At 41.9% G+C, this 24,926-nt stretch overlaps 1 protein-coding gene and 1 non-coding gene across 2 annotated transcripts; one reads left to right on the top strand and one right to left on the bottom strand.

Annotated features, from left to right (window-relative positions):
* Positions 1-345: 345 nt before the first annotated feature.
* On the bottom strand, positions 346-23,991 carry LOC143300764 (uncharacterized). Its single transcript, XM_076614691.1, has 11 exons — positions 23,884-23,991; positions 22,119-22,451; positions 20,264-20,419; positions 19,352-19,467; positions 18,515-18,594; positions 18,128-18,176; positions 16,766-17,002; positions 14,530-14,754; positions 13,168-13,323; positions 11,103-11,285; positions 346-3,159 (listed from the first exon to the last, which is right to left on the bottom strand). Exons 1-11 carry the CDS (start codon positions 23,972-23,974, stop codon positions 3,013-3,015), a joined length of 1,773 nt encoding a protein of 590 aa, XP_076470806.1. The 5' UTR covers positions 23,975-23,991; the 3' UTR covers positions 346-3,012.
* A 233-nt stretch (positions 23,992-24,224) lies between these two features.
* Positions 24,225-24,296, top strand: Trnap-agg (transfer RNA proline (anticodon AGG)). Its single transcript has one exon. It is a non-coding gene; the product is annotated as a tRNA-Pro (tRNA).
* Positions 24,297-24,926: the final 630 nt, after the last annotated feature.

Below are 24,926 nucleotides of genomic sequence, written 5' to 3'. Positions count from 1 at the left end.
CTCACTAGGAAACATTAAAAATATAATCTCTGGGAAAAATGCAAACAGTTTCTCTAATTTGGAAACATTCAAATTTTAGTGTCTCTTACTGGAAAAAGTTCAACCCATCATCACTTCTTGGGAAACATTCAAACAGTATCTCTTACTGGGCAAGATTCAAACCATCTTCTCTTACTTGGAAACATTCAAACCATCATCTCACACTGGGAAACATTCAAACCATCTTCTCGTACTGGGAAATGTTCAAAACGTTATCTCTTACTGGGAAACATTCAAACCATCATTCTTACTGGGAAACATTCAAACCATCATCTCTTATTATGACTCCTACTGGGAATCTTGGTATTGTTTTTTTTTTTTTTTTTTTTTTTAAAAAGAAAATGCATGAAATTAAATAAAGTTTTATAAGTTGTTCAGCTGGTACAGACAGAAAGACATTTCTTTTGACATGGAAGTACATGAAAAACAATACTGTTCACAAGTATCAAATAAAATATCACTGGTCACATGTAAAACATGGTGCTTTCAATCAAATTTTGAACCTTCTCATACATTTGCATCCACACTATACTCCACTATATTCTTCTCATACCTTCCAATCTAAGGCAACCGTTATCCAGACTACACACATACAAACACACACACACACACAGACACGTGCACGAGGTGCACACATATACATGCCTTATACATTTTCAAGCAGTCTTTTTTTCCTTTCTTTTTTTCTGCCTGATCTGGACTACAAATCATTTAACCTCCAGTCTTCTTGTCTGATGGTTGAAATGGGAGGGAAAAAAGAAAAAGAAAAAAAAGAACATAGGAAAACACACATATTAATCACAACTTCTGCACATAATCAATTTACACAACCATACAGTCATAATACACCGAGGTACACATATTGCTAGCTTTTCAATAAAGCATATATATAGGAAGTTCATAATGACAGGTATTGTCCAAAGTTTTGAGAGACCTCAGATTACACAAGGCCCACCATTCCCTCACAATAACAACAAACTGCAAGCAGTCATTCTACGCGATTCACCAAACAGGACCCAAATCACAATGTGCAGCACCTGCCCGGTGATGGTTCACACAGCACACCTCAGCAACCTCTCAGTGTCAGTTCTGTGACCTCTGAGAAGTATCCAACACTTCTGTGACCTCTGAGAAGTATCCAACACTTCTGGAGCTGAAGCAAAGAACGGACTCTTATCACACAGCACCCTTGCTGAAATCATCCTTTGTTCTCATTTTGTCTTAAATCAGTATACTGGAAATCATGCAGGAAGTAAAATGGTGTTTTTATTCTCTCTCCCATTCTGAAAGGTTCCACTCACAGGGAATTGCAAAACAGTTGCACTCACCAACTAATTGTCACCTGTTCCAACAAAAAAACAGCTTTCCCAAGTTTTCACTTGCATGGAAATGTAAAACAGACTATCAACAAATTGTCACCCGTTCTGACACAAACACAGCTTTCCCAAGTTTTCACTTGCATGGAAATGTAAAACAGACTCATCCACAAATTGTCACCCGTTCTGACACAAACACAGCTTTCCCAAGTTTTCACTTGCAGGGAAATGCAAAACAGACTCATCCACAAATTGTCACCCGTTCTGAAACAAACCCAGCTTTCCCATGTTTTCACTTGCAGGGAAATGCAAAACAGACTCATCCACAAATTGTCACCCGTTCTGAAACAAACCCAGCTTTCCCATGTTTTCACTTGCATGGAAATGTAAAACAGACTCATCCACAAATTGTCACCCGTTCTGACACAAACACAGCTTTCCCAAGTTTTCACTTGCAGGGAAATGCAAAACAGACTCATCCACAAATTGTCACCCGTTCTGACACAAACACAGCTTTCCCAAGTTTTCACTTGCAGGGAAATGCAAAACAGACTCATCCACAAATTGTCACCCGTTCTGAAACAAACCCAGCTTTCCCATGTTTTCACTTGCAGGGAAATGCAAAACAGACTCATCCACAAATTGTCACCTGTTCTGACACAAACCTAGCTTTCCCATGTTTTCACTTGCAGGGAAATGCAAAACATATAGACTCATCCACTGATTGTCACCTGTTCTGACACAAACACACCTTCCCCATGTACCATTTGTATGAGGTGTTAACTGAGCCACTCCACCCACTTAGCATTTCCATTCCTCAGATTCATTTTCGTTCTTTTGGCCATTTTTGCATGCTTGATACACGTAGCAGCTATAGGCAGACAGCACAAGTGTGAGATCAACAAAGAATGATTTGCCTTCTTGCCTGTCCACCTTCAACACTTTTACAATGCTAGCAGCACTGGCTGCTTCACAGTGCAAAATTGAATGCACAGCTGTGTTGATTTTACACACGCTGTAAACATCCAGGCTGGACAAGGCGAATGCCAAGAACTGGAGAAGGTACATTTCTCATTTGTCGTTCTGTTTAGCTGGCAAATATGGGTCCAACTATCAGTTTATATTTTACCCTCCACCTTCAACTGGCCAGTAACCACCATTCATGTAGTCAACACAAACATTCATTTGGCCAAAACAATCGCCGTTTAATTGGCCAACATAATCACCACTGATGTGACCACAATCACCATTTTGTTTTGCCAACACCACCACTAACATGATCACCATTCATGTGGCTAACGCAGTCTCCATTCATTTAGCCAAAACAATCACTGTTCATTTGGCCAGCACAATCACCATTCACATGACCATAATTACAGTTCATTGTAACAACAGAGTCATCATTCATGTAGCCAAAACAATCAGCATGTCGCCAACACAATCACCATTTATGTGGCCAGCACAATCACCTCTCACACGACCATAGTCACCATTCATGTGGTCAACAAAATCATAGTTCACATGGCCAACACAATCACCATTCATGTGGCCAACATAATCATCGTTCATGTGGCCAACACAATCACCATTCATGTAGCCAACACTATATCACCATCCATGCTGTTTCTTCACATTCTTCCCAAGCTGAGGTTCTCTGTCAACCATGTGAATCTGAAGAGTTGATGCCAGATGGCATGAGGTCTGCTCGGCAAAATTCTCCAGTGTCCAGATTTTTAGCCATCAGCTGATTGTGAACAGCGTTGGGTATTGCATGATGCACATACAGCCGGCCTATGCAACAGTCCTGCAATGTTAAAAGAAAGGAATTTGTAGTCAGAGCTGAAATATATGAACAGAGCTGGTAAATAACTACAAAACATACATTATTCAGAACAAGCACCACAATGAATATCAGATAAGTCTCTTGGAGTCTGAACTGATGACCATTGTTTTATTAGTTACTAAACAAGAAACAAATAAAGCTGTACTACAGGACTACTTTTACAGTGTAACCTGCAAACAATACAAGCAGGAATCTAGAACCACATGGAAAGAGTCCAAGGATGCAATAAAACAGGAAGAAAACACCCAAAAATTTGTAGTCAACCAGAAAAGTTTTCCATACTTCTTTTATTTGTTGGCCTCATATGGAACCTTTCTGACAATGATACAAAAGTGTTGAAAACATGCTGGAAGTAAGTTTTGAAAACAAACAGGAGAAGAAGAAAAATAAACAAACAAAAAACAAACCCAACAACAAAACTAACATACATATAAATGGAGCGAAAAGACAAAAAAAAAAAAAAAAAAAAAAAAAAATCACAGGCGGTGTCTAAGATGAAAAAAGTTAAACAGGTGTTTGTACAGTATCTCTCTCCTTTCTCCTATCAATCTCCGTGCCTCTCCACCCACATGTCCTCTTCACACACACAAAGTCATAATTATTCATGCATAACTTTCAGCATGTTTGAAGAAGAAGAATAATTTAAATAACAATGAATAACGGAGATCAGATTTTGCTTTGAAAGCCCAGATAACTGTACAGGGCAGGCTGTCAACTCCAGATAAAAATTGCACAATGGTGGGGTCATAATGACAGCTCTCACTCTTTATCTTTGATTGCTAACATTTGAATCTGTTACCTTCACGACACTTTGTTCTATTGTAATCTTGGACACAATGTAAAGTTTGCTTCCAAATCATCTATCACAAAATCTGCCATCAGTTACAAATAATGTGAAAAATCCTCATTGACACTTGTAATTTTGTTTCTTTGCCAGACAAATAGTAGGAGGCTGGTCTGATGTTACCAGGAGTGTCTCCAATGTACGCTTCCTATCTCTCTGTCTGTCTCTATATATAATTTTAAAAAGAGAGATATATATCTCCATGGCCTTGACTGCCACCAGTGAGTATGCTGCAGATGTGGAGAACCCCATGCTAAATCTTTGTTCATGGAGCCAAGCTATTATACCCACGAATGAACCTCAGTAGACTGGTGCAAGAGCCAAGTGGTTAAAGCACTGGACTTTCAATTTGTGGGTCCTGGGTGTGAATCCCAGCCACAGGGCCTGATGGGTTAAGGGTGGAGACTTTTACGATCTCCCAGGTCAACAGATGTGCAGAGCTACTAGTGCATGGACCTGCTTCTTTTGTATATGCATGCAGAAAATAGAAAACGCATGTAAAAGATCCTGTTTTCCATTTGATTGATCAGTGGGTTATAGAAACAAGAACATGCCCAGCATAAACTCCCCCTGAAAACAGAGTATGTTTGTCTACACATAAAAGCCCACTCTCTCTTTTCTCTCTCTCTCTATATACATCACCCACTCTCTCTCCTCTTATATATATATCTATATATATCTATGTGGTAGGCTATGGAAACAAGAACATACAAGCACATCCCCCAAAATGGAGTATGGCTGCTTACATGACAGGGGTAAAAACAGTCATCCCACTTGTGCATATGAGTGAATGTGGAAGTTACACCCCATGACCACAGAAAAGGAGGAACATCGAGTCACGGAGGAAAAGGAACGCTGTCAGGCTTCACCACCCAAACACAGCAGCCACTAGTTGTTTGTCCAGGAATTTATCCCTGGTTCAAGGAAGAGAAAGAAAAACCAACGGGTGCAATAGCTGAATGGTAAAAGCGTTGGACTTTCAATCTGAGGGTCCTGGGTTCGAATCTTGGTAACGGCCCCTAGTGGGTAAAGGGTGGAGATTTTTCCTATCTCCCAGGTCAACATGTTTGCAGACCTGCTAGTGCCTGACCCCCCTTTGTGTGTATATGCAAGCAGAAGATCAAATACACAAGTTAAAGATCCCGTAATCCATGTCAGCGTTCTGTGGGTTATGGAAACAAGAACATACCCAGCATGCACACCCCCTAAAAGGAAATTTTCTATCTAAAATTACGTTTAAATAACATACTTACCGTGACCCAACTAGTGCAGACTCCGGCAGGGGTCTGACATTCCTGTCCTGTGCAAACTACTATCCGCCTATGCGGAGCAGACGAAACTACGGCCGATAACCTCCCGGAAGTAGGTAACCTCCCCTTTGTCCCGCTGGTTATCGCCCTCTTTTGACGGCAATATGCCATCACCAGCGCAGCAAGCAGGAAGAACAGGAAGCGGGGAGGACGGGAGGGTCTTAAATTTGGGTCACGGTAAGTATGTTATTTAAACGTAATTTTAGATAGAAAATTTCCTTTTAATTACACATACTTAACCGTGACCCAACTAGTGCAGAATAGCGCGACAAGGTGGAGGGCTCACCTGTTCTACTGTCTGTGTGCTGTGATGGTCTGTTGTGCAGCTACCACAGAAGCGATGGCTCTTGCGCCATCAACCCGCAGGCGTGCGACATCTCTCTGGTAGAAGTCGATGAGTCATTATCCCTAAGGCGATAGGTGTCCCTCAAGTAGAATTTGACGAAAGTAGAGTGTACTGTGTCGCCTAAGGACATTGGTGCGGGTAAAGAAGACAGAGGTCCACAGCTGTATTGTGGGGGAGGTCTGTGGACCACAGCTGAGCGGATGAGCGCGGATGAGCGTCAATGCAAGGAGGTGCGCATGTGGTTTGATCTGATGATTCCACAACGGATTTGTGGGCCGATAGTGGAAGTGGTTTTTGTGTTTGAAGGAAACTGTGGCATGAGACAGAGGTAGGTCACTGTGTTGGGCCTGCCTCAGGCATGACAGCCAGATCTGTGGAGCTCCTCCATGCGAGCTGATAGGCGATGGGCACTCCCCCCCTCTGCCCCTCCCCCCTTTTTTGACGTTGTCAAAAAATGACAGCACTGGTATGTTGCCTATGCATAGAATGGCAGACATTTGGCAACAAAAGACCTGATGTCCCTGGTGTCTCTGGGACAGGGTTGTGTAATTGCCCAGGTAGGTACCATCACGAAGGGACATACGGAAGGCTTGGTGGCTTCTCTGCCCGAGTGTGGCATGTTGGAGTAACCTGCAGAAAGTTGTCTGCAGTCAATGGCTGGGTTGGATCAGGCTGTGGAAGTGCATTTCATGTGCCCACAGGCCACTGAGTCTCATTCTGTGGTGGAATTCCCAAATGGAAGAGGGCTTCCATGGGGAAAATTTTTGCTGAAGGTTCTTTAGTGAGAAAGGGGACTGGATCCATGACAGGCCTCTGGCTGTGAGTGGTGCGCACTGAGTCTGGGATGGAGCAGGGCGGGGCAGGGAGGTAAGTGGCTCAAGATGTGTTGTACTGGCTATTGACATCAAGGCACTGATCTGACATACGTTTTTAGTATGGCCAACTGCAAGGTGAGAGCTGTATTATCAGTGGTTTCTTAATTGCAAAGGGAAATCATTTGCAGCTTAGTCTTTCATGAATGATTATGTCTCTCAGACTAGAAGTCAAATTGCACTGGGACTTAGTGCTGTAGCCTTAGGCCTAGGTAGCCTTTTGGAACCGTCCCAATGATGAGTCCTAAGGCCCTCTTGATTGAGGGACCGGGGATGCAACTTGGGCAAAACACTCTCTACTATAAATTGTATAATCGAATTCCAGCCCGAATAGACTGGACAGCAGATGCCTCCTCTGCTGTTCTGATGGAGACTGTCGTACACGACTGATTATCATATACTGTTCCTAGAAGGACACGAATCAGCATGGGTAAATCAGGAAACAGCTGCTGTGTGCTTCAGGGACGAAGGTGTTCACCATGCAGATTATGTTGCAATGTAAGGAAGCCGGAAAGAGTTGACGGGGTCTTGTGGTGCAACCGTGTGTCAGAAAGACATGGTGCTTGCTTCCGAAGTGACAACAGAGTCATCCTCTGACAGGCCCTTGACCGAAGGCTGGGGCTCCATGATGGGATAGCCTGCCTAGGCTGGAAACCTCTGGAAGTGTCTCATTGGAAAGACAGTGCTTGAGGAGGAATGGCCATCTGTAACCACAGCAGTGGTTGTGTGTAGAGGCCGAAAGGATCGGGCAGGGGAGACTAAGTGCAGAAAGTGCTTTCAAATGCCAATTGTTTGAGACGTTGATGCTGGATTTGTGTTCAAGCAAGGTGATGGGGTGAACTGATGTGCTTGAATGCGGCATCTGCCGTGCTGGTATGAGTGGGCAGAAAGGTACACCCCTGTGGCTAATGGACGGTTCGTTGTGCTTTGTGGGACGCATCCGTCCTCGTCAATATGCCTTTCTCCCAAATGTAGAGTAAAACAATTATGACCCAGGCCTTCTGCTACTAGAGATGGGCTGAGGGTGATTGTCTCCTGCCCAGTGGGCAGTTTTTGGGTCCGCTAAAACTTGTAAGGCAGGATAGACACCTCTTCATGGGAAGGCTGGCTAGGATGTAGGGCCTGTGTGGAGCTTTTGTCACAATCACAGTGGTGCAAACCAAGGGTTGTTGTAGGCAAGGGGAGAAAGAAGGGATGCCTTACAAACTTGGAAGGAATGAAAGGCATGTGTGTCCAGAGTGGCACCTCTAAGTTGGACTGCCTCATCCTTCCTTGTGCATCTCCAGCCTTATGGGCGATTGTTGCAGGCAAATGAGTTGGGTTGCCTTGTCCGTCCTTGCACCAAGAGAGGCATTCTTAGCCCTGTGGGTGTGAAGGGGGTGTGTGTGGATCCCAAAGGACCAACCCCTACTGAAATGTGAAGGAGCATACATTCAGGCGTGAATGAGGCTATTATCATTTTATTTTATTTTTGTGAGTGCAGTCGTCCTCCAAAAGCAAGGTAGGGATGAATTTATGACAATGAATACATATATGTGCCAAGGGAATAAAAACTTCTATCAGCTCAAGTGATGATGTCAGAAGTATGCCAATGACAAGAGATCGAAACACAAGAAATAAGCGGCTGTATAAGCATACATGTAGCGTGCACAGATATACCCAAGTAAGTGGGTAAGTGTGCATAATCGTCAATGGAAAGGAATCTGTCCATGCACCTACATATGAGATGTACATACGCATATGAATAAAGTGCCAGTACGTAGAGGCAGAGAGTTCTGGGCATTGTGAACAGAAGGCCGCAAATGCAAGTGTGCCTATATTGCTATGTAGGGAATCTCAATGAATAGATGTCAATGAATAGAGATAGAAATATAATTGTACATGTTAATATGAAAGTCGTCTGGACTTATCCCATAAGCACATACACATGTGTATACCGATGGATAAGTACGCATCTATAAGTGAAAGCAGAATGTGTCTGAATGTAGCAATATATCTCGTATATATGTATATATGTGTGTGTGTGTGTATATATATATATATATATATATATGTATATATATATACATATATATAGATTTTTTTTTTTTTTTTTTTTTTTTTTTTTTTTTTTTTTTTTAAATATGTATATATATATATATATATTTCGTGATTGTTGCTTGTGATAATAAATCAAATGGATAGAAGGGGAAATATTGTGATGCATTTCCTGTGGTCAATAGCCTGAGAAACAGCAAGAAAAGTGCAGTTGCTATGCAAAGATGTGTAAAGTCCCTGACTGGGCATGAGGACCCAATGAGAAACCGAAAGAAAACATCGTTGGTGGACAGCACGGGGGGCAGGAGTGATGTGCTGTGTCGGCGAAACTAACCACAGCTTCAAGCGCCTAGGTTACAAATGTGGAGTTGCCTCCCTTGGCGCCGAAAATCGTCGAAAAGGAAGGTGTCTTTAGAGCACATATCCCCCTTGTGCGACGTGTCCTCGCTGAACAGGGAGGAGTGTCATGTTGTGTGTGAGAGTCCGTGGTTCGATGCCACCGTAACCGACACAGGTGAAAACGAGCGCAAGGGGAATAATTATAATGTCCCTTTGTGCCGTGGGCATCCCAACCCGAATCGGTCGCCATCGGACGCGAGACGGTCGGGGCATGTAGCATGACGGCGCCGTAATCCAGTGTTATGGGCGTCGTGGACGAGGGGGTGACAAGTCCGTCGGCTTGCCGTGGGATGTGCATCCCCGTGTTGCTGAACGGTGGTCCAATCTCGCGAATAGCTCCTGCGAGAGGACCGACGTTCGGTTGTCAGTTGTGTGTTGACGGATAAAGTGATAGACAAGATCGGCCCGAGCACTGCCGAGAGGCAGGATCGAGTTATTAATACATTTAAGAATTATCTTGATATTCATTGTGAAAACTTAAAAACAAAACTCATTTACATATTTTCTGATTTTTCAGGCACTGCGCACTCAATGTTGAAAAATGCAACAGACATACGTGGGGACTCTCTTTTTCTTCCCCACTTCAAGCGGGTAAAAGGCCTTGTCAGGCTTGCACGCCTTGATATTGATATATGATATGATATAAGAGGTACTCCAACGTGGAAGTGCCAATATCAGTCTGGGAAACAGCAGAGTTAGGCAATGGGGCAGAAGAATCCAACACTGCCCAAGTTCCAATGGGGCGTGCACGTACCTGCTCTGTGGGCGCAAGGCGCCGCACCAGAAGGCAGAGTGGTGCATAATTGCTGCAGCAAGTTTAGTGATGAGTTGCTGATTGTTTAGTTGAGTAGCTTGCTGAGACACCATTAGTGGATGGGAAACAGCAGCACTCGGCGGTGTGGCAAATGGGGTCATCACCGCATAGCTTGGTAGGACCGTGCACACGCTCGCACTGAAGGCGAGGAGCAGTGCCGGTGCAAGGGAAATAACTGCGGCAGTCACCGGCAAGGGTGCCGAAGCAGGGGTTGCCTCCCTTGGATCGGGTGATCCGGACAAGGAGGGGGGTGCACGCGTATGGGCAAGCGTGTCCCCTAGTGGTCCACCTTCCTCCCTACACCAGGGGAGGGCATCCCTACACGCCTCGGTCGCTATTGGATCCGAGACGGTCGAGGCAAGCCGCGTGGGGGGTCGCGTGATCCGATGTCACGGCCGCCACCACGGACGCATCGCACATAGGGCCCAGTCTAACGTGCGGATCCAAGACAAGCTGCCTTCTCTCTTTCTTTTTTTTTTTTTGTCCCCAAGGGATTGTGGCCATTCCATTGGTGCAACTGTGGGTATGGTAAAGAGATAGAGGAGATCGACTCGTACACTGCCGACTGGCAGGGCCGAGAAAACGCGGATCGCGTCGAGTGAGTTCGCGGATCGATAAAAATGACATGAAAGGTAACACTGACCTGAGTGTGTGACCACAAACCTCTAGAAGTCACCAGAGGAGGTGGCGGAGGTCTGGAGTCGACCGGAGGGAGCGGAGGAAGTGGAGAAGGCGGCGGGTTGGCGTTGTTTAGAGGGCCAGTAGTAGAGGGCCCAGAGTGTCAGCGAATCGATTGCGATCGCGCCTTAATTTTAGCACGATTCCCCAATCGAGCTATATAATTATGTGACCTGGTTGGAGACATAATTTGACCACAAACAAGAACGCCAGAGAATCGACAGACAGACAGAAAATACGAAAAAACTTAGCCGTATGAAGAGCACAGGTACAGGAGTCATGATGGCTGCCGGAAAAAGAGGGCGATAACCAGCGGGACAAAGGGGAGGTTACCTACTTCCGGGAGGTTATCGGCCGTAGTTTCGTCTGCTCCGCATAGGCGGATAGTAGTTTGCACAGGACAGGAATGTCAGACCCCTGCCGGAGTCTGCACTAGTTGGGTCACGGTTAAGTATGTGTAATTAAAATGGAGTATGGCTGCCTACATGGCATGGTAAAAACGGTCATACACGTAAAAGCCCACTCATGTGCATACTAGTGAATGTGGGAGTTGCAGCCCAAAGAACACAGAAGAAGAAGAAGAAGAAGAAGAACATAGACTCACACAGAGGTAGCGCACGGCAGCAGGGGTGATCTGGGCACAGCCGTTCAGGTAGATCTCCTCCAGCTCTGGCCGGCTGTTGGCCAGGGCAAAGATGCACTTGTCTGTCAGGTTGAGGATGCCCGACAGCACCAGGCTGCGGATGGGGCAGTTCCGGACCAGTGCACACACCGCTCTGTCTGTCACCTGCAACGTCAACCAGACAAATGACGACGGGTCGATTTTCATTTTGTATGTTCTTTTTCTTTCTTTCTTTCTTTTTTTTTTATGGTCTAAGAAGTTGCATGCAGGTCAAGGAGCAGCAGCATTTAGTTTTTCTTTAAAAAAATTTTTTTTTTTTTTTTTTAGTCTTTCAATGACCACCCCCACCATATCAGGAATGACACTGGTGTTTCCTGTTTTAGGCAGAAATCACCACTTTTCAGCAACAACCATACATAAAACTAGCATAAGTTGCTACTTTCTGTATCTTTATTCAGTCTCTCAGATAGTGGTCCAAAATGTCTCCTCCCTGAACATACTACAAGCCTTTGAAGCTAAATCATGTGAGCAGCTCAGCCAAAGAGCCAGCCCCCAAAGTTAACAATTCACAATAAATCAGGCACTGCACAGCAGCCTATGAGAAAATAAAAAGTTATCAGTTCAGTTTCAAGCAGCGCTAAAGCATGCAGACTGATTCATGAAAAGGGCGTATGCTTGACCTATGCAAAAGCATTATGCACAGGTCAGACCTTGACAACCTACTTGATGCTACAGGCAAGAACGAGAAGAGGGGGAAACTGAGGTGCTAAATTAGGAAGACAATGCAGACAAATACAAAGGTGCCAACACTCGTGTTCACATTAAAACAACATCAAAAGAGAAAGTCAGGTATGGACGCAGACAATTTGTATTTGTATTTCTTTTTATCACAACAGATTTCTCTGTGTGAAATTCAGGCTGCTCTCCTCAGGGAAAGCGCGTCGCTACACTACAGCGCCACCCATTTTTTGTATTTTTTCCTGCGTGCAGTTTGATTTGCTTTTCCTATCGAAGTGGATTTTTCAACAGAATTTTGTCAGAAACAACCCTTTTGTTGCTGTGGATTCTTTTACGTGCGCTAAGTGCATGCTGCACACGGGACCTCGGTTTATCATCTCATCTGAATGACTAGTGTCCAGACCACCACTCAAGGTCTAGTGGAGGGGGAGAAAATAGCGGCGGTTGAGCCGTGATTCGAACCAGTGCGCTCAGATTCTCTCGCTTCCTAGGCAGACGCGTTACCTCTAGGCCATCACTCCACTTAAGGAGAGACAAGGCAAAAAAGAAATGGTCATTTGGCGCTGGCTCACACACACACACACACACACACAGAGTGTATGTACCTACTACATGCACACAAAGGCTCATTTAGTGATCTTGCACATAGATACACACATATATACATGTATATCCATGGACAGATAAACCATCTGCACCCATCTGCATGCATGCAAACACACACACACCACATACATTTCACAAACAAAGCCACATCACCGCCCAATTTGACAAACCTGCCCCCCCCCCCCGCCCCCTACACACACATGCCTGTGTATACATCCCACAGAATCACAAAATACTTGCACACATCTGCAAAACCAGACACACACACACATGCTCACACACACACATGCCTGTGTATACATCCCACACAATCCCAAAATGCTTGCACACATCTGCAAAACCAGACACACACACACACATGCTCACACACACACACATACACACCTGTGTATACATCCCACACAATCCCAAAATACTTGCACACATATGCAAAACCAGACACACACACACATGCTCACACACACACATACACACCTGTGTATACATCCCACATAATCGCAAAATAACTGCACACATCTGCAAAACCAGACACACACACATGCTCTCTCACACACACACGCCTACCTGTGTATACATCCCACAAAAATTGCAAAGTACCTGCGCACATCTGCAAAACTAGACACACATGCTCACAAACACACTCGCTAAAACAGGGCTGGACCACAAAGGCAGCAAGCCAGCCATCAGCAGCAGGGTGACCCACCTGCCGGCAGCCCTTAATGCCCAGGTGGGAGAGCTTTGGGCAGTGCTGGGCCAGCTGGAAGAGGAAGTCATCCGTGACGGCTGTGATGCCAGAGATCTCCAGCAGCCGCAGCTCCTGGCAGGACACGCTGATCAGGGACAGGATGGACATGTCCATCTGCACACACCACAGTCAGAAACATCTCACAAACTGAGAGAGAGACAGACAGCGAGAGAAGAAGGGAGAGAGAGAGAGAGAGAGCATAATCAAACTGACTTTTTTTCTTTTGGAAAATGCTGGGTCAGTGCATCATATCATCATCATAAAAATACCACTGTGACAAGCTGATGCACTTCAAAGGCAAGGTTCAACTGCCCTTGTTACTTGCACTATATGCTGTTTGACATGCACTGGGATCCAAATCCCAAAACTGTCACTGCTTTTAAAGCTTCTGGAATTTATATTGTACAACAGCAGCCTAGCACAGATCGTTAAAAAAAAACACCCAATCCTTTGAGTCCTATTTCATAATACATAATAATTCTAATCACTAATACTATTAATGAAATCTGTTGTGACAGAGAAACTGGATCTCACAAAAAAAACAACAACAACATACATTTAACAATGGGTGTTCAGTAACACTCAATATGCTACACAATCTTACATAATTTAACACACACAAAGTTTTTATTCAGAATATTCCATTTTAACATTACAAAACATGCACACATCCAAATATCCATACACACAAGAAAAAGAAACTGGAGGAAAAATGAAACAGGATATATCAAAATTAAAAAAAACAAAAAAAACTAAACAAACAAAAACAAAAACAAAAAAATCCATCCACACACACATACATACTTTTTTACACACATAATTACACTATAATCATAAAGACATAAATATACACATTCACATGCAAGCCGGAATCTGATAAGCTTTATGAACTGGGGGTTGCCATTTATTTTATCGTTAGATTATATATCGTCTTGTACTGTGATACAAAATATAAAGATCAAAATCAATACTGTAATTATACATCATGCAGTTAATATATATTTGTCATACACATGTATCTAGTTTGTATCTTATAGAAAATATCAGTTCTTTCTGCCTATTATCATTATCATTATTATGAGCATTTATGCCTAATCTTGAAAATAAGCTCTAGACGTTTACTAATAGAACACATATGTAAATATCGAAATGGAAAAATTAAACACAAGATATCAAACATTATTTTCAAAATCATCTCTACTTTCCGTTTTCTGTTTCCAAGAAGTTGACAGAAAAAGCACAGTATTCTGTCAACTATCATTCAGAAATGACCCCCTAAAACACCTATGGGTCAGTCTGGAAGTGGGGACCATCGCTCACCTGCCTACAGCTCAGGTAGAGCTTTTGGAAGTTGGCGGCCCGCCACTGGTCATGGAACATGGGTGCCAAGGTGATGCAGGTCAGCTGGCTCAGGAGACTCAGGCACAGCTCGCGAAGCTTCTGACAGTTCTTTGTCACCGCTCGCAACCCTTCATCCGTCAGCATCTTGGTGAACCCCCCACTGATGTCTAGCACCTCCAGGTTCATGCCGATGCTGTCCAGTATCTTCACAGAAACACGGTCTGAACAATTACATTATGAAGATTTTGTTCCCTGCAAAAGTTGATGTACTGGCACTTTTCAAAATTTTTTTTTTTCATTAAAAGGAAAGTATTCTCACACATCAAAGCATTAAATAATCCATGCACTTTTTTTTCAGAGGAAACTCGCTATTATATAAAAACAAGAAAGGCAAGGCCTTCACGACTCACTTGTGATACACTTTTAAAAAATCCAAGCTTTTTATGTATTGAGTATAATGCATTTACTGTTATATTTATATTTTTTGTATTCTCTAAACTTGGCACTTTGATCTGATATTTGACCCAACAAAAGATCTGTCATTATTGTCATTTTTTGTTCAAACAGGAACTTCTTTTGCTAAGCGTGGAAGTTTTATTTATTACAAACGTTTTGGTGTCGGCAGTAAAACAAGGGAAATTACTCTGCTGGGGAACTTAGTTTGCTTTAAACTGATCTTTCTCATCTTAAACATTACACTTTGAAATTATACTCAATACATAAAAAGCTTGCATTTAAAAAAAAAAAGTGCATCACAAGTGAGTCTTGAAGGCCTTGCCTCTCTTGTTTCAAAATGTAATGTTTAACATGACAAAGATCAGTTTAAAGCAAATTAACTCCACTAGCATTACATAGTAATTTCCCTTTTTTTCTATCTGAACCAAAACGTTTGCAAAATAAATAAAGCTTCCATGCTTAGCAAAAGAAGTTCCTGTTTGAGCCAAAAATGATAATAATGACTGCTCTAGCTGTTGGGTCAGAATATCAGATCAAAGTGCCAAGTTTAGAGAATACAAAAAATATAAATATAACAGTAAATGCAGTTTGCATATAATTAGGCTTCATTCTTTATTTTTTTGTGCCCATCCCAGAAGCGCAATATTGTTTTAAACAAGATGACTGGAAAGAACTGAATTTTTCCTATTTTTATGCCAAATTTGGTGTCAACTGACAAAGTAGTTGCAGAGAAAATGTCAATGTTAAAGTTTACCACGGACACACAGACACACACACACACACACAGAGACAACCGAACACCGGGTTAAAACATAGACTCACTTTGTTTACACAAGTGAGTCAAAAAACTTTTAAAAAAGGACATTTTTTTCCTAAATTACATTTATCTAACATACTTACCGTGACCTACTAGTGCAGACTCCGGCAGGGAGTCCGATTCCTGTCCTGTGCAAACTACTATCTGCCAATGCTGAGAAAACGAAAGTAGCTATGGCCGATAACCTCCCGGAAGTAGGTTACCTCCCCTCTGTATCCCTGACTAGCTTTCTCTTTTTTCTGGCAGCCATCTTGACTTCTGTTCCTGTGCTCTTCATATGGCTAAGTTTTTTTTCCGTAGTTTCTGTCTGTCTGTTGATTCTCTGGCGTTGTTGTTTTTTTGTCAAATTATGTCTTAAAAAAAACACCAAAAAACACAAAAAAAAAAACCCAAACAAACCGATGTACATATCAATTTCCAAACGAAACACATTCTCACATTCCAAGGCATCAAACAATCTTTACATATTAATTTTCTTTCATGATGCGACATGTCTTGGGCAAGTCAAATCTGGTGGAAACCATCCATCTCCAGATTGGATTTTACTGTCAGGCTTCCCCCTCACAAGTGGCAGGTAGTACTGGGTTACATGGTTACCAGAAGCTGAGGAGAAAATCTACTTCTGCTTGAAGAATATCTTGAAGCCCATACAAACAATTTCAACCACGTGATGACAGAAATAGCTACAGAGGTCCTAGGGGTAAGTCAATGGAAATCCAGGCCATGGATTATAGGTAGTATTTTAGACTCCAAAGCGACCAGTGCCGTACTCACAAAGGGTGCTGTTGGAGAATGCTGGTGGGTGGTGCTGATTAATCAAATGAATGAAAACTGAGAAAAACATACAAACACCCCAGACAGCAAAGAGAAAGGGGAAAAAAAAACCAACCGAAAACTGATGGCCAAAACTCTATGCTGATCACAACCACTGAGGCACCATACCTCTGTCAAGGTGCTGTCGTTGAGGGCAGACACACCACAGAGTCGCAGGGAGACAAGGGACCGCAGCCGCTGCATTCCCTCCACCAGCACCTGTTCGTCCTCCAGCAGAACGCCGCACAGTGACAGCTCCTTCAGTGTCTGCGGCAGTGTCCAAAGCGCCTGGCACTCCCACCCCTTGGCCAGCCGGCTGCAGTACGACAGGTCCAGACCCTGCAGTCTTGTGCAGCTCTGAAACAGCTTTTGTCACACACACACACACACATATTACCAATGCCCATGTAGTTCAATAATCGTCCTAATATTCATTTCCCTGTATCAATTCCTTTTGACTTTGTGAACTCCATTGTTATGGATCTGTTGTCTGACAATTGAAATATTTCAACTTTGACTTCTACACACACACACACACAAGAAAAAAAAAGGTTTTAGACATTTTTTTCTCAAAGACCTTATAAACTGAAAGCAAAACTTATCATGACAGGATCCCCAAACAGCAATGACAGCTGTCAGTCTTAAGCTTATTGGAACTGTTTTTCCATTTTGTTAAAAACTGTCACCTTCTCTTCCAAATTAAACTATGCCCTTTCAGATGTACTAGTTTACAAAGATTCTGAGACAAGAGTTTGTAATAGTTACAGTCAGTGAGAATTAAGTCTCAGACTCTGCAGTAGATTTTGTGCATTTTTTTTTCTAGTTTCTGAAAACATCTTCCATTAGCAACTTTCGGAGTATTCACTTTGTCTGATTTCAGACCACAGAATAAAACTTTTCATGCCTGATCCACAGAAACCCTTTACCCATGTGTCACAGTGAGAGATACTGACATTTGGAAGTATATCATATTGTTAACAAGTCATAAAGGTGCAACCGCAACCAATATGGAAGTTGGTTAAAAAAAACCCAAAAAGGTCCCATAGCCTTTTATGGCATTACAGCAGTGAATTCTCAACTGTGTCAAGGGCTCAGAAAAGGAAGGCAGGGCCAATCGTCTCCTTTTGCCCATAAACCTTCCCTCATCAAAGACAGATACCCAATCACACCTGGGTGGAGTGAGGAAAATGGAAGTAAAATGCCTTTCCCAAGACACAACACCACACCAAAATAAGGCCTCGAATCCTGATCACTGGTGACCACAGGAACAGAAGTTCAACACCTTCCAATTCTGTCACACTGCCTCCTTCCATGGAGGTGAATTCACTGTTTATCAGTGGTCAAGACAGGCAAATCATCCTTGCTTACAGGTGTAGCAAGCTGATTTACCTCCATGAATTTTGTTTGTCAGCTCTTCCTACTGTAAGTTTGATAAGAGTGTAAGTTGGCTCAGTGAAAGAAAAATATATGTTTAAATAAGAGGATACTTACCTTTATAAGTGCTTCTTTGCCAATTGATTTAGCACCTGTCAGGTCCAGCCTAAAACCACAGAAAAATATGTATTATTTCTTAGATTCAATAAGAAACATAAAACACTCGCTAACTGGCAGTGGTAATACCATTGAACACATTTTACGAAATAAAAAATATATAAATACTTTATGTCAAAACAATTCCGTCCTAAGGAAACTAGGTGAGTTTATTTCAGTCTAACCTTGATATGCGTTTCAGAGCTTTAGCTGAAATATGCACAGCTGAAAAGGTGAACAATAAACTATAAAGGAAGTGCATGTTATAACATATATATCTAAAGTTACGTTTGTGACAAACAAAATATGCAAACTTATCAGAACACTCACACACAAGCACACACTTACTTTTTCAAGTTTGGGCAATGTTGTGCCAGCTGTACAAGCTCCACATCTGTCACATTTGGAATCCCAAGTTCTAATTCTTCCTGCAAAATATATAATTTATATGCATGACTCTGTTCTTAACATTACCAATTTTGATAACCCTACAAGGCAAACCCATTTAACTGGAAAATGACCCCTGCCACTTATCTGTGTACAAAGATAAAGATATAGCCATTCAAGACCAATCTGCAAGCTCTGTAGAAGTGGATGACAGATGGTGACCATTCCTTCACTAAAACTGGCCATGAGTTGTGCACCACTCCAAGATTACTGCACATGGGTCATCACTGCATGGGAACATGTGCCAGAACACATCATCAAAAGCTGCTTCTGAAAAGCACAGATTGTGACAGCAGACAACAGCAACGCAACAGGCACTGCAGCAGTTGATTGGACTTCTCATACACTTATACACAAACATGTGCATGCATACACGTTTACACACAGTTTAACACACACACAGTGTAACACACTCCCACACATACACAGTGTCTCTCTCTCACACACACACTCACACACACAGAAACATGCACACACACATTCACTTGTCTCTCTCTCTCTCTCTCACACACACACACACTTACACACAGAAACATGCACACACACATTCACTTCTCTCTCTCTCTCTCTCACACACACACATACGCAGTGTCACAAACATATATATTTATACACACAGAAAATGGACACACAGAGGATCTTTTTCTTGCAGCTCTCCTTCAGTTCATTACAGAGAATAGTATGCTGCAGTAATTTCCTCCCAAAAAGCCTTAATTAACAAAACAAAACCCCACTTACAAGAGCATGACCCAATGCAGCCCCAACAGCGCTATATGTCCGTCTTTCCAGCTTGATGCAGTGGGCAAACCGTAGCACCTTGATCCCTTTACACTGACTGGCCAGAACAGTGACACCTGCACACCACAGATATCTATAGATTGTGCACTTTTGTTTCTTCTGCTGTATGTTTGGTTGGCCATAAATAACAATGCATCTTCTTCACATTAACAATTACTTGAAAAAAAAGAAAAGGAAAAGGCAAAAAAAAAAGTGAAATCATGTTATCTGTGGCTGACAATGTGAAAAAAAAAACCCACAAAGATTTTTGATACATAAACAAGAACAAGAATGTGCTCATGTCTATGCAGGACATTGTGTGTGTGTGTGTGTGTGTGTGTGTGTGTGTGTGTGTGTGTGTGTGTGCGCGCGTGTGCATGTGATATCTGCTGAAAGAAAAATGACACCAATTTCTGCACTTATTAAACTGCATTAAACATTCAGAGAACAAGAAACAGCCCTGAATGAAACAAAAGTGAAATGCAGTCACAGAATGACCACAGAAAATGGAGTCTGTTAAGTATACTGTGTTGTTATGGCTCATCCACCTTCCGCTTAACCTCTTTCTCTAAACCACTCACACACTACACACTTTGGTGAAAAAAGTTGGGTTTTTTTGTATGTTTTGTTAAAAGACAGACATACACATGCATGCACTTACACATATATATATACATACAGAGCAAATAAGTATGCAGATGAAGTGAGACTATGTGGATCAGGATCAACAATTTAGTAACTGGCAATTCAGGAACATGTGAAATGTGTAAATCAGGAATAGTTACGTGAATCGGGAATAAGTAAATCAGGAAAAGGCAAACGGGGAATGACATCAAACTGAACTGTACATCCTGACACAGTTGATCCACCCACCGTCAGTAGTTATTCTGGGGCATCTTTTTATGTCCACTTTCCACAGGACTGGGGACTGAATGGCTGTAAGGCCCACTGAGGTCAGGTGAGGCAGCTTCTTCAACTCCAGCACACACAGGTTCAGCTGATCCTTGGTTACTGCCTGCACTCCCATATCTGACATGTCCAAAACACATACACTGATCAGTAAACATGCTATCTGTGGCTGACAATGAAATGAAACTAAAGAAAATGTTTCCCTTTGAGGAAAAAAAAAAAAAAAAAAAATCACAGTATAATGCATTTGTGGTACTTTACAGCATAATCTCTTCTGTTTCTTGTTTTGGTGTTTAATTTTGGCAAATCAATCCTGGATATTGATGGAAAAAATTGGCCCATAAAAAAAACACCTTTAAGCCACTGTGTGTATGTGTGTGTGTGTGTGTGTGCGCGCGCGCATGTGTGCGTGCGTGTGTGTGTGAGTGCCCTCAATTGATGTGCGTACATATAATATGCGTTTGAGCAATTTCTGTTAATTCTGAAGTGTGTCTTCTTGTATGTTTTTATGTCTGATATGTGCAAAATATTTTGTTATGTAAAAAGTTTTATGTTAAAATTAACTATCATGAATATACAATAAATGACAATGCTAATGAGTTAATTCCCATTAACTCTTCTGAGTCATACATTACAATTTCAGGATGAGGGCTACAGAGGAAGAGCAAAAATATTTTAAACAAAAGAAACAAAAAAGAATAAAAAACAAAACAATATACGGTCAACGAGTCATCAGTCTGATATGCAATATAATAAGAATAGTGAAAGCAAACATCCACAATCAAATGCACAGATCACAACTCAAAATTACAAAAAAATGTGAAAGAAGTGTTTGCTCTAAACTGACTAGTTGAGCCTAAAGTCGGAACTGAGGGGTTAGTTGGAGTGAAGCAATAACAATGGCATAGTATAAACAACCCACAGTAATTTGTTATTTCAGCACCCATTTGCCAGTAATAGTACTTATACTGAAACTGGTTTACTTTTATTATTAGGGGAAAAAAGAGATATAGATGATAATGCATATATGCACAAGGATATATACAGGATGTGGTGTTAAGATTAAGACATGTCATTATTCTAACTCCCATTCAACTAGTAGGGTAAAGTGTGAAAATAATAAAACATCTTGAAATAAGAAATATCAGTAATAAGATCAGTGATGATGATTCCCAAAGAAGGTTGTTTTTCCCCCCCTGTTATTCTTTCATTTCATCAGTATGCCTGAACACAGCAAGAAAATAATATAATTTTGATTAAGCAGCATTTATTATGGTGATCTACAAAACTTATCTTCATACAAGACACTGGAAATAAAAGCTTTTACTTGTGACTCATTACAGCAATATAAAATACATTCATTTACTCAAACAAAAGATATGAAACATCTTTAAATCTATGACCTCATACACACTGACACAGAACGAATACATGACTTTTGGTCTGTCTGATAAAGAAGGCCAAAATTATAAAGGTTAAAAAAGGTTAAAGGTCCCATTGTCTTTTATGGCCATAGGGGCAGTGAATCTATAATCCACTGTGTTTTGGGGATTAGTACAGGAATGGTGAGGCCTTATTCTCCCTTTTCACCTTTTTAACCTTCCCCAGCCGAAGTCAGGTACCCATTCAGATACCGACGCTTGGTGAAGTGAGAAAAATCAGAGTAAAGTGCCTTTCTGAAGGGCATACCACCAAGCCGAAATGAGGTCTTAGTGAACACTGGATCATAAGTCCAATTCCTAACAAATTCTGCTAAGGTACCTCATAATACAGAACACAAACTCTGACTACATAACCTTTTTTTTTCTTTTTTTCATACCTGTGACGGCATTGCAGCCATTGATGACCAGCACCTCCAGCTGACACCTGCAGTCAGCCAGCAGGCCCAGAAAGTGGTCATCCACTTGGTCACACTTGTACAGCTTGATGTGCTGCAGTGCTGAGCACAGCAGGTTGCTGCTGACATGGGGAAGGTAGCTCTTGTGCAGCATGTCATGGTAGGCCAGGCGCTCAATCAGACGCTCCTTGAACAAGGTCGGCAGACTAGAACCCAGCTGAGGGATGGCGCTGAGATGTTGCTGGATACATTCCAGGCAGAGGTCTCCCAAACTCTTCACCATGTTGAAAGCCTGGCAGTCAGTGGTGGTAACAGCTGGAAGGAGAAAGTGAAGATGCTCAACGCATATAGAGGAAAGTGATTAAAATGTTGAAAACAAACAACAACAACAAAAAAAAAAAAAAAAAAAAAAAAAAAAAAAAGAGAAGAGGATAAAAAGGAAATGTAGCATTTTATTCAATTAAGTACTGCTACAAGTACAACTCAGTGTTGAAGAGGACATGGGAAGCTGTTTGGGCTGATCCAGTGGTGGACAGACTACTGCTACATCTCTTTCCCATGCAGCATCAGGTACTGGAACCCCCTTGGCACTGATGAAGTACCCCCGAAAACAGAGTATGGCTGCTTACATGACGGGGTAAAAATGGTCATACATGTAAAAGCCCACTCATGAACATACAAGTGAACGTGGGAGTTGCCGCCCAAGCATGAAGAAGAATAAGAATGGATGAAGCAACCTGTATCAGCACCACTCTTAACAACAGATTCCTGCTGCCATGTGAGGAGTTCATACTAACTTTCAGATGCCCCTCTTTCACCTCCCACCCCTCAGTCCATCCATCCCTACCCCCCTTCCTTCCTTCCACAGACTGACCACAATAAAATGTTCATTATTCTGTCACTGATGGAGGAATTTGTAGGAAAAAGCACTAATTCTAAAAAAAAAAAAAAAAAAAAAAAAAAAAAAAAAAAAGAAGAAGAAGAAAAAAAGACCTTTATTTTGCAGTATTTTGGCTGGACCACTTTGGCTAGCGAAGCAATCCCTAGGTATAAACCACAACTGGCAAAGTTTCAGTGCCCGTCATTTACCACTGCTTTCATCCATGATCCCTCGTTAAGAATGGAAAACATTACTTAACTCTTTTTATCCCCCCTGTCTATCCATGCCTGTCATGTATCCAACAATGTTTCTCGCACTTTGTTTTCTGCTGTTGAGGTGGAAACCTGAGTCTGATACAGCATTAGGCTGTATTTGGGGGCTGGCACTGGGCTTGCAGTTCCACATGCAGTACTCCTATAATACTCAATAGCTTTGGGAAAATAGGTTAGACTATTTTTTTTTTTCCATCACCACCAAGGAAAAATACAGCATCCATTCAAGTTAAAGTAACGAAAAAATCAACATGCTGATTGCGGCAACTTTAAGTGTCATTCCACTCACTGGATGGTGTGAGTGCGACACGCCAGGACACCCTTCCAAACTTTTCACTTTTTGAAATTTGCCAGGACAATATACCAACAGTTACAGCATGTTATCAGAATCCGTAACTTTTCATTTAACACTGCTAAACCTGCTGTCGGAAAGTTATGAACATTGTGAGAGTATCCTGTTTCAGAAGCAGACGAAGAAAATGAAACCAGCTGAATCAGTAACTTCACACATAATTTACTACGAAATTATTTAAAATCCCCTGAATTGCAAAATAAAGGCATGTAATTTTCTTCAATAATGCGAACATAAATTTACCTTTCCATGAATTAATTGACACTGAATGACTTCTTTTTTCGGAAGATTTCACACAATCCAGGAAAAGTGGTAAATGGCAAGTGGCAACCATGAACCGGAAGTCAACAACTATTTAATGAAATCAGACTGTGCTAAAATTAGAATGTCTAAAATTAGAAGCTTTGCTGTCTTCCTGTTTGAAAGTTCATTATTTTTATCCGATATAGTGATAAGCTTAAATACACTAGTTATTCTATTTTCCAGATAAATATCAAACATAATTAGCATATATCTTAGAATAAAATAAAATTTTGGAATAGATTTGAATTATAAATTAAATAAAAGACTCACGAAGATCAGCTGGCTCGTTGGTCTAGGGGTATGATTCTCGCTTAGGGTGCGAGAGGTCCCGGGTTCAAATCCCGGACGAGCCCTTGCATTTTTTTTTCTTCATGTTACTTTTATTGTGATCAACTGTCATATCTACGAGTATAAAATGTTGTTGTTAATTGTCATTTTTACCCTTCTTACCGTGAAAAAATAATATTTCGGATAATCCTTTTTTTTTTTTTTTCTTTTCCTCTGTGAATCTGCCTGCAAGGTGCAAGGCCTTTGGCTTCTTTCTCAGTTCCTGTCAATTCAACATTTTTCGTATGCTTTTGTCTTACTTTGTTTGTGTTTTTTTTCTTTCTTTTCTTACTGTCCCTTGTTTTTTTCCCTATCCTTTTTGTTTCTTATAATATTTCTTTCTTTCTTCTTCGTTTTTGTTATAACCCGGGCCAAAATAACGCCCTCGAAGAAAGCTCGGCGGAGCATCTTCAGCACCAACACTGGAACTGCCTTCCTCTTAATGTCGCTTGACCAAGGGAACAGAACCAGCTAGTCGATATGGGCAGTATCTGACCAGCTGTATGCTATTTTCCACCCTGAGAAGTTAAAGGTTGTTGCTGAAGTGTGCTCTGGCATCCGAGTCAGGCTGTCATGATGCAGCAGGAGACCACCCGAGTTCCAGTGCCGGGACGCTGTGTGCACCATGCCCTAGACACTTTAGCTGGCGGATGACA

This window comes from Babylonia areolata, chromosome 2 (genome assembly GCF_041734735.1).
Source record: "Babylonia areolata isolate BAREFJ2019XMU chromosome 2, ASM4173473v1, whole genome shotgun sequence".
In the NCBI taxonomy this organism is placed as follows: domain Eukaryota; kingdom Metazoa; phylum Mollusca; class Gastropoda; order Neogastropoda; family Buccinidae; genus Babylonia; species Babylonia areolata.
The sequence above is the reverse complement of the archived record's forward strand: the minus strand, read 5'-3'. Positions and strand labels throughout refer to the sequence as shown.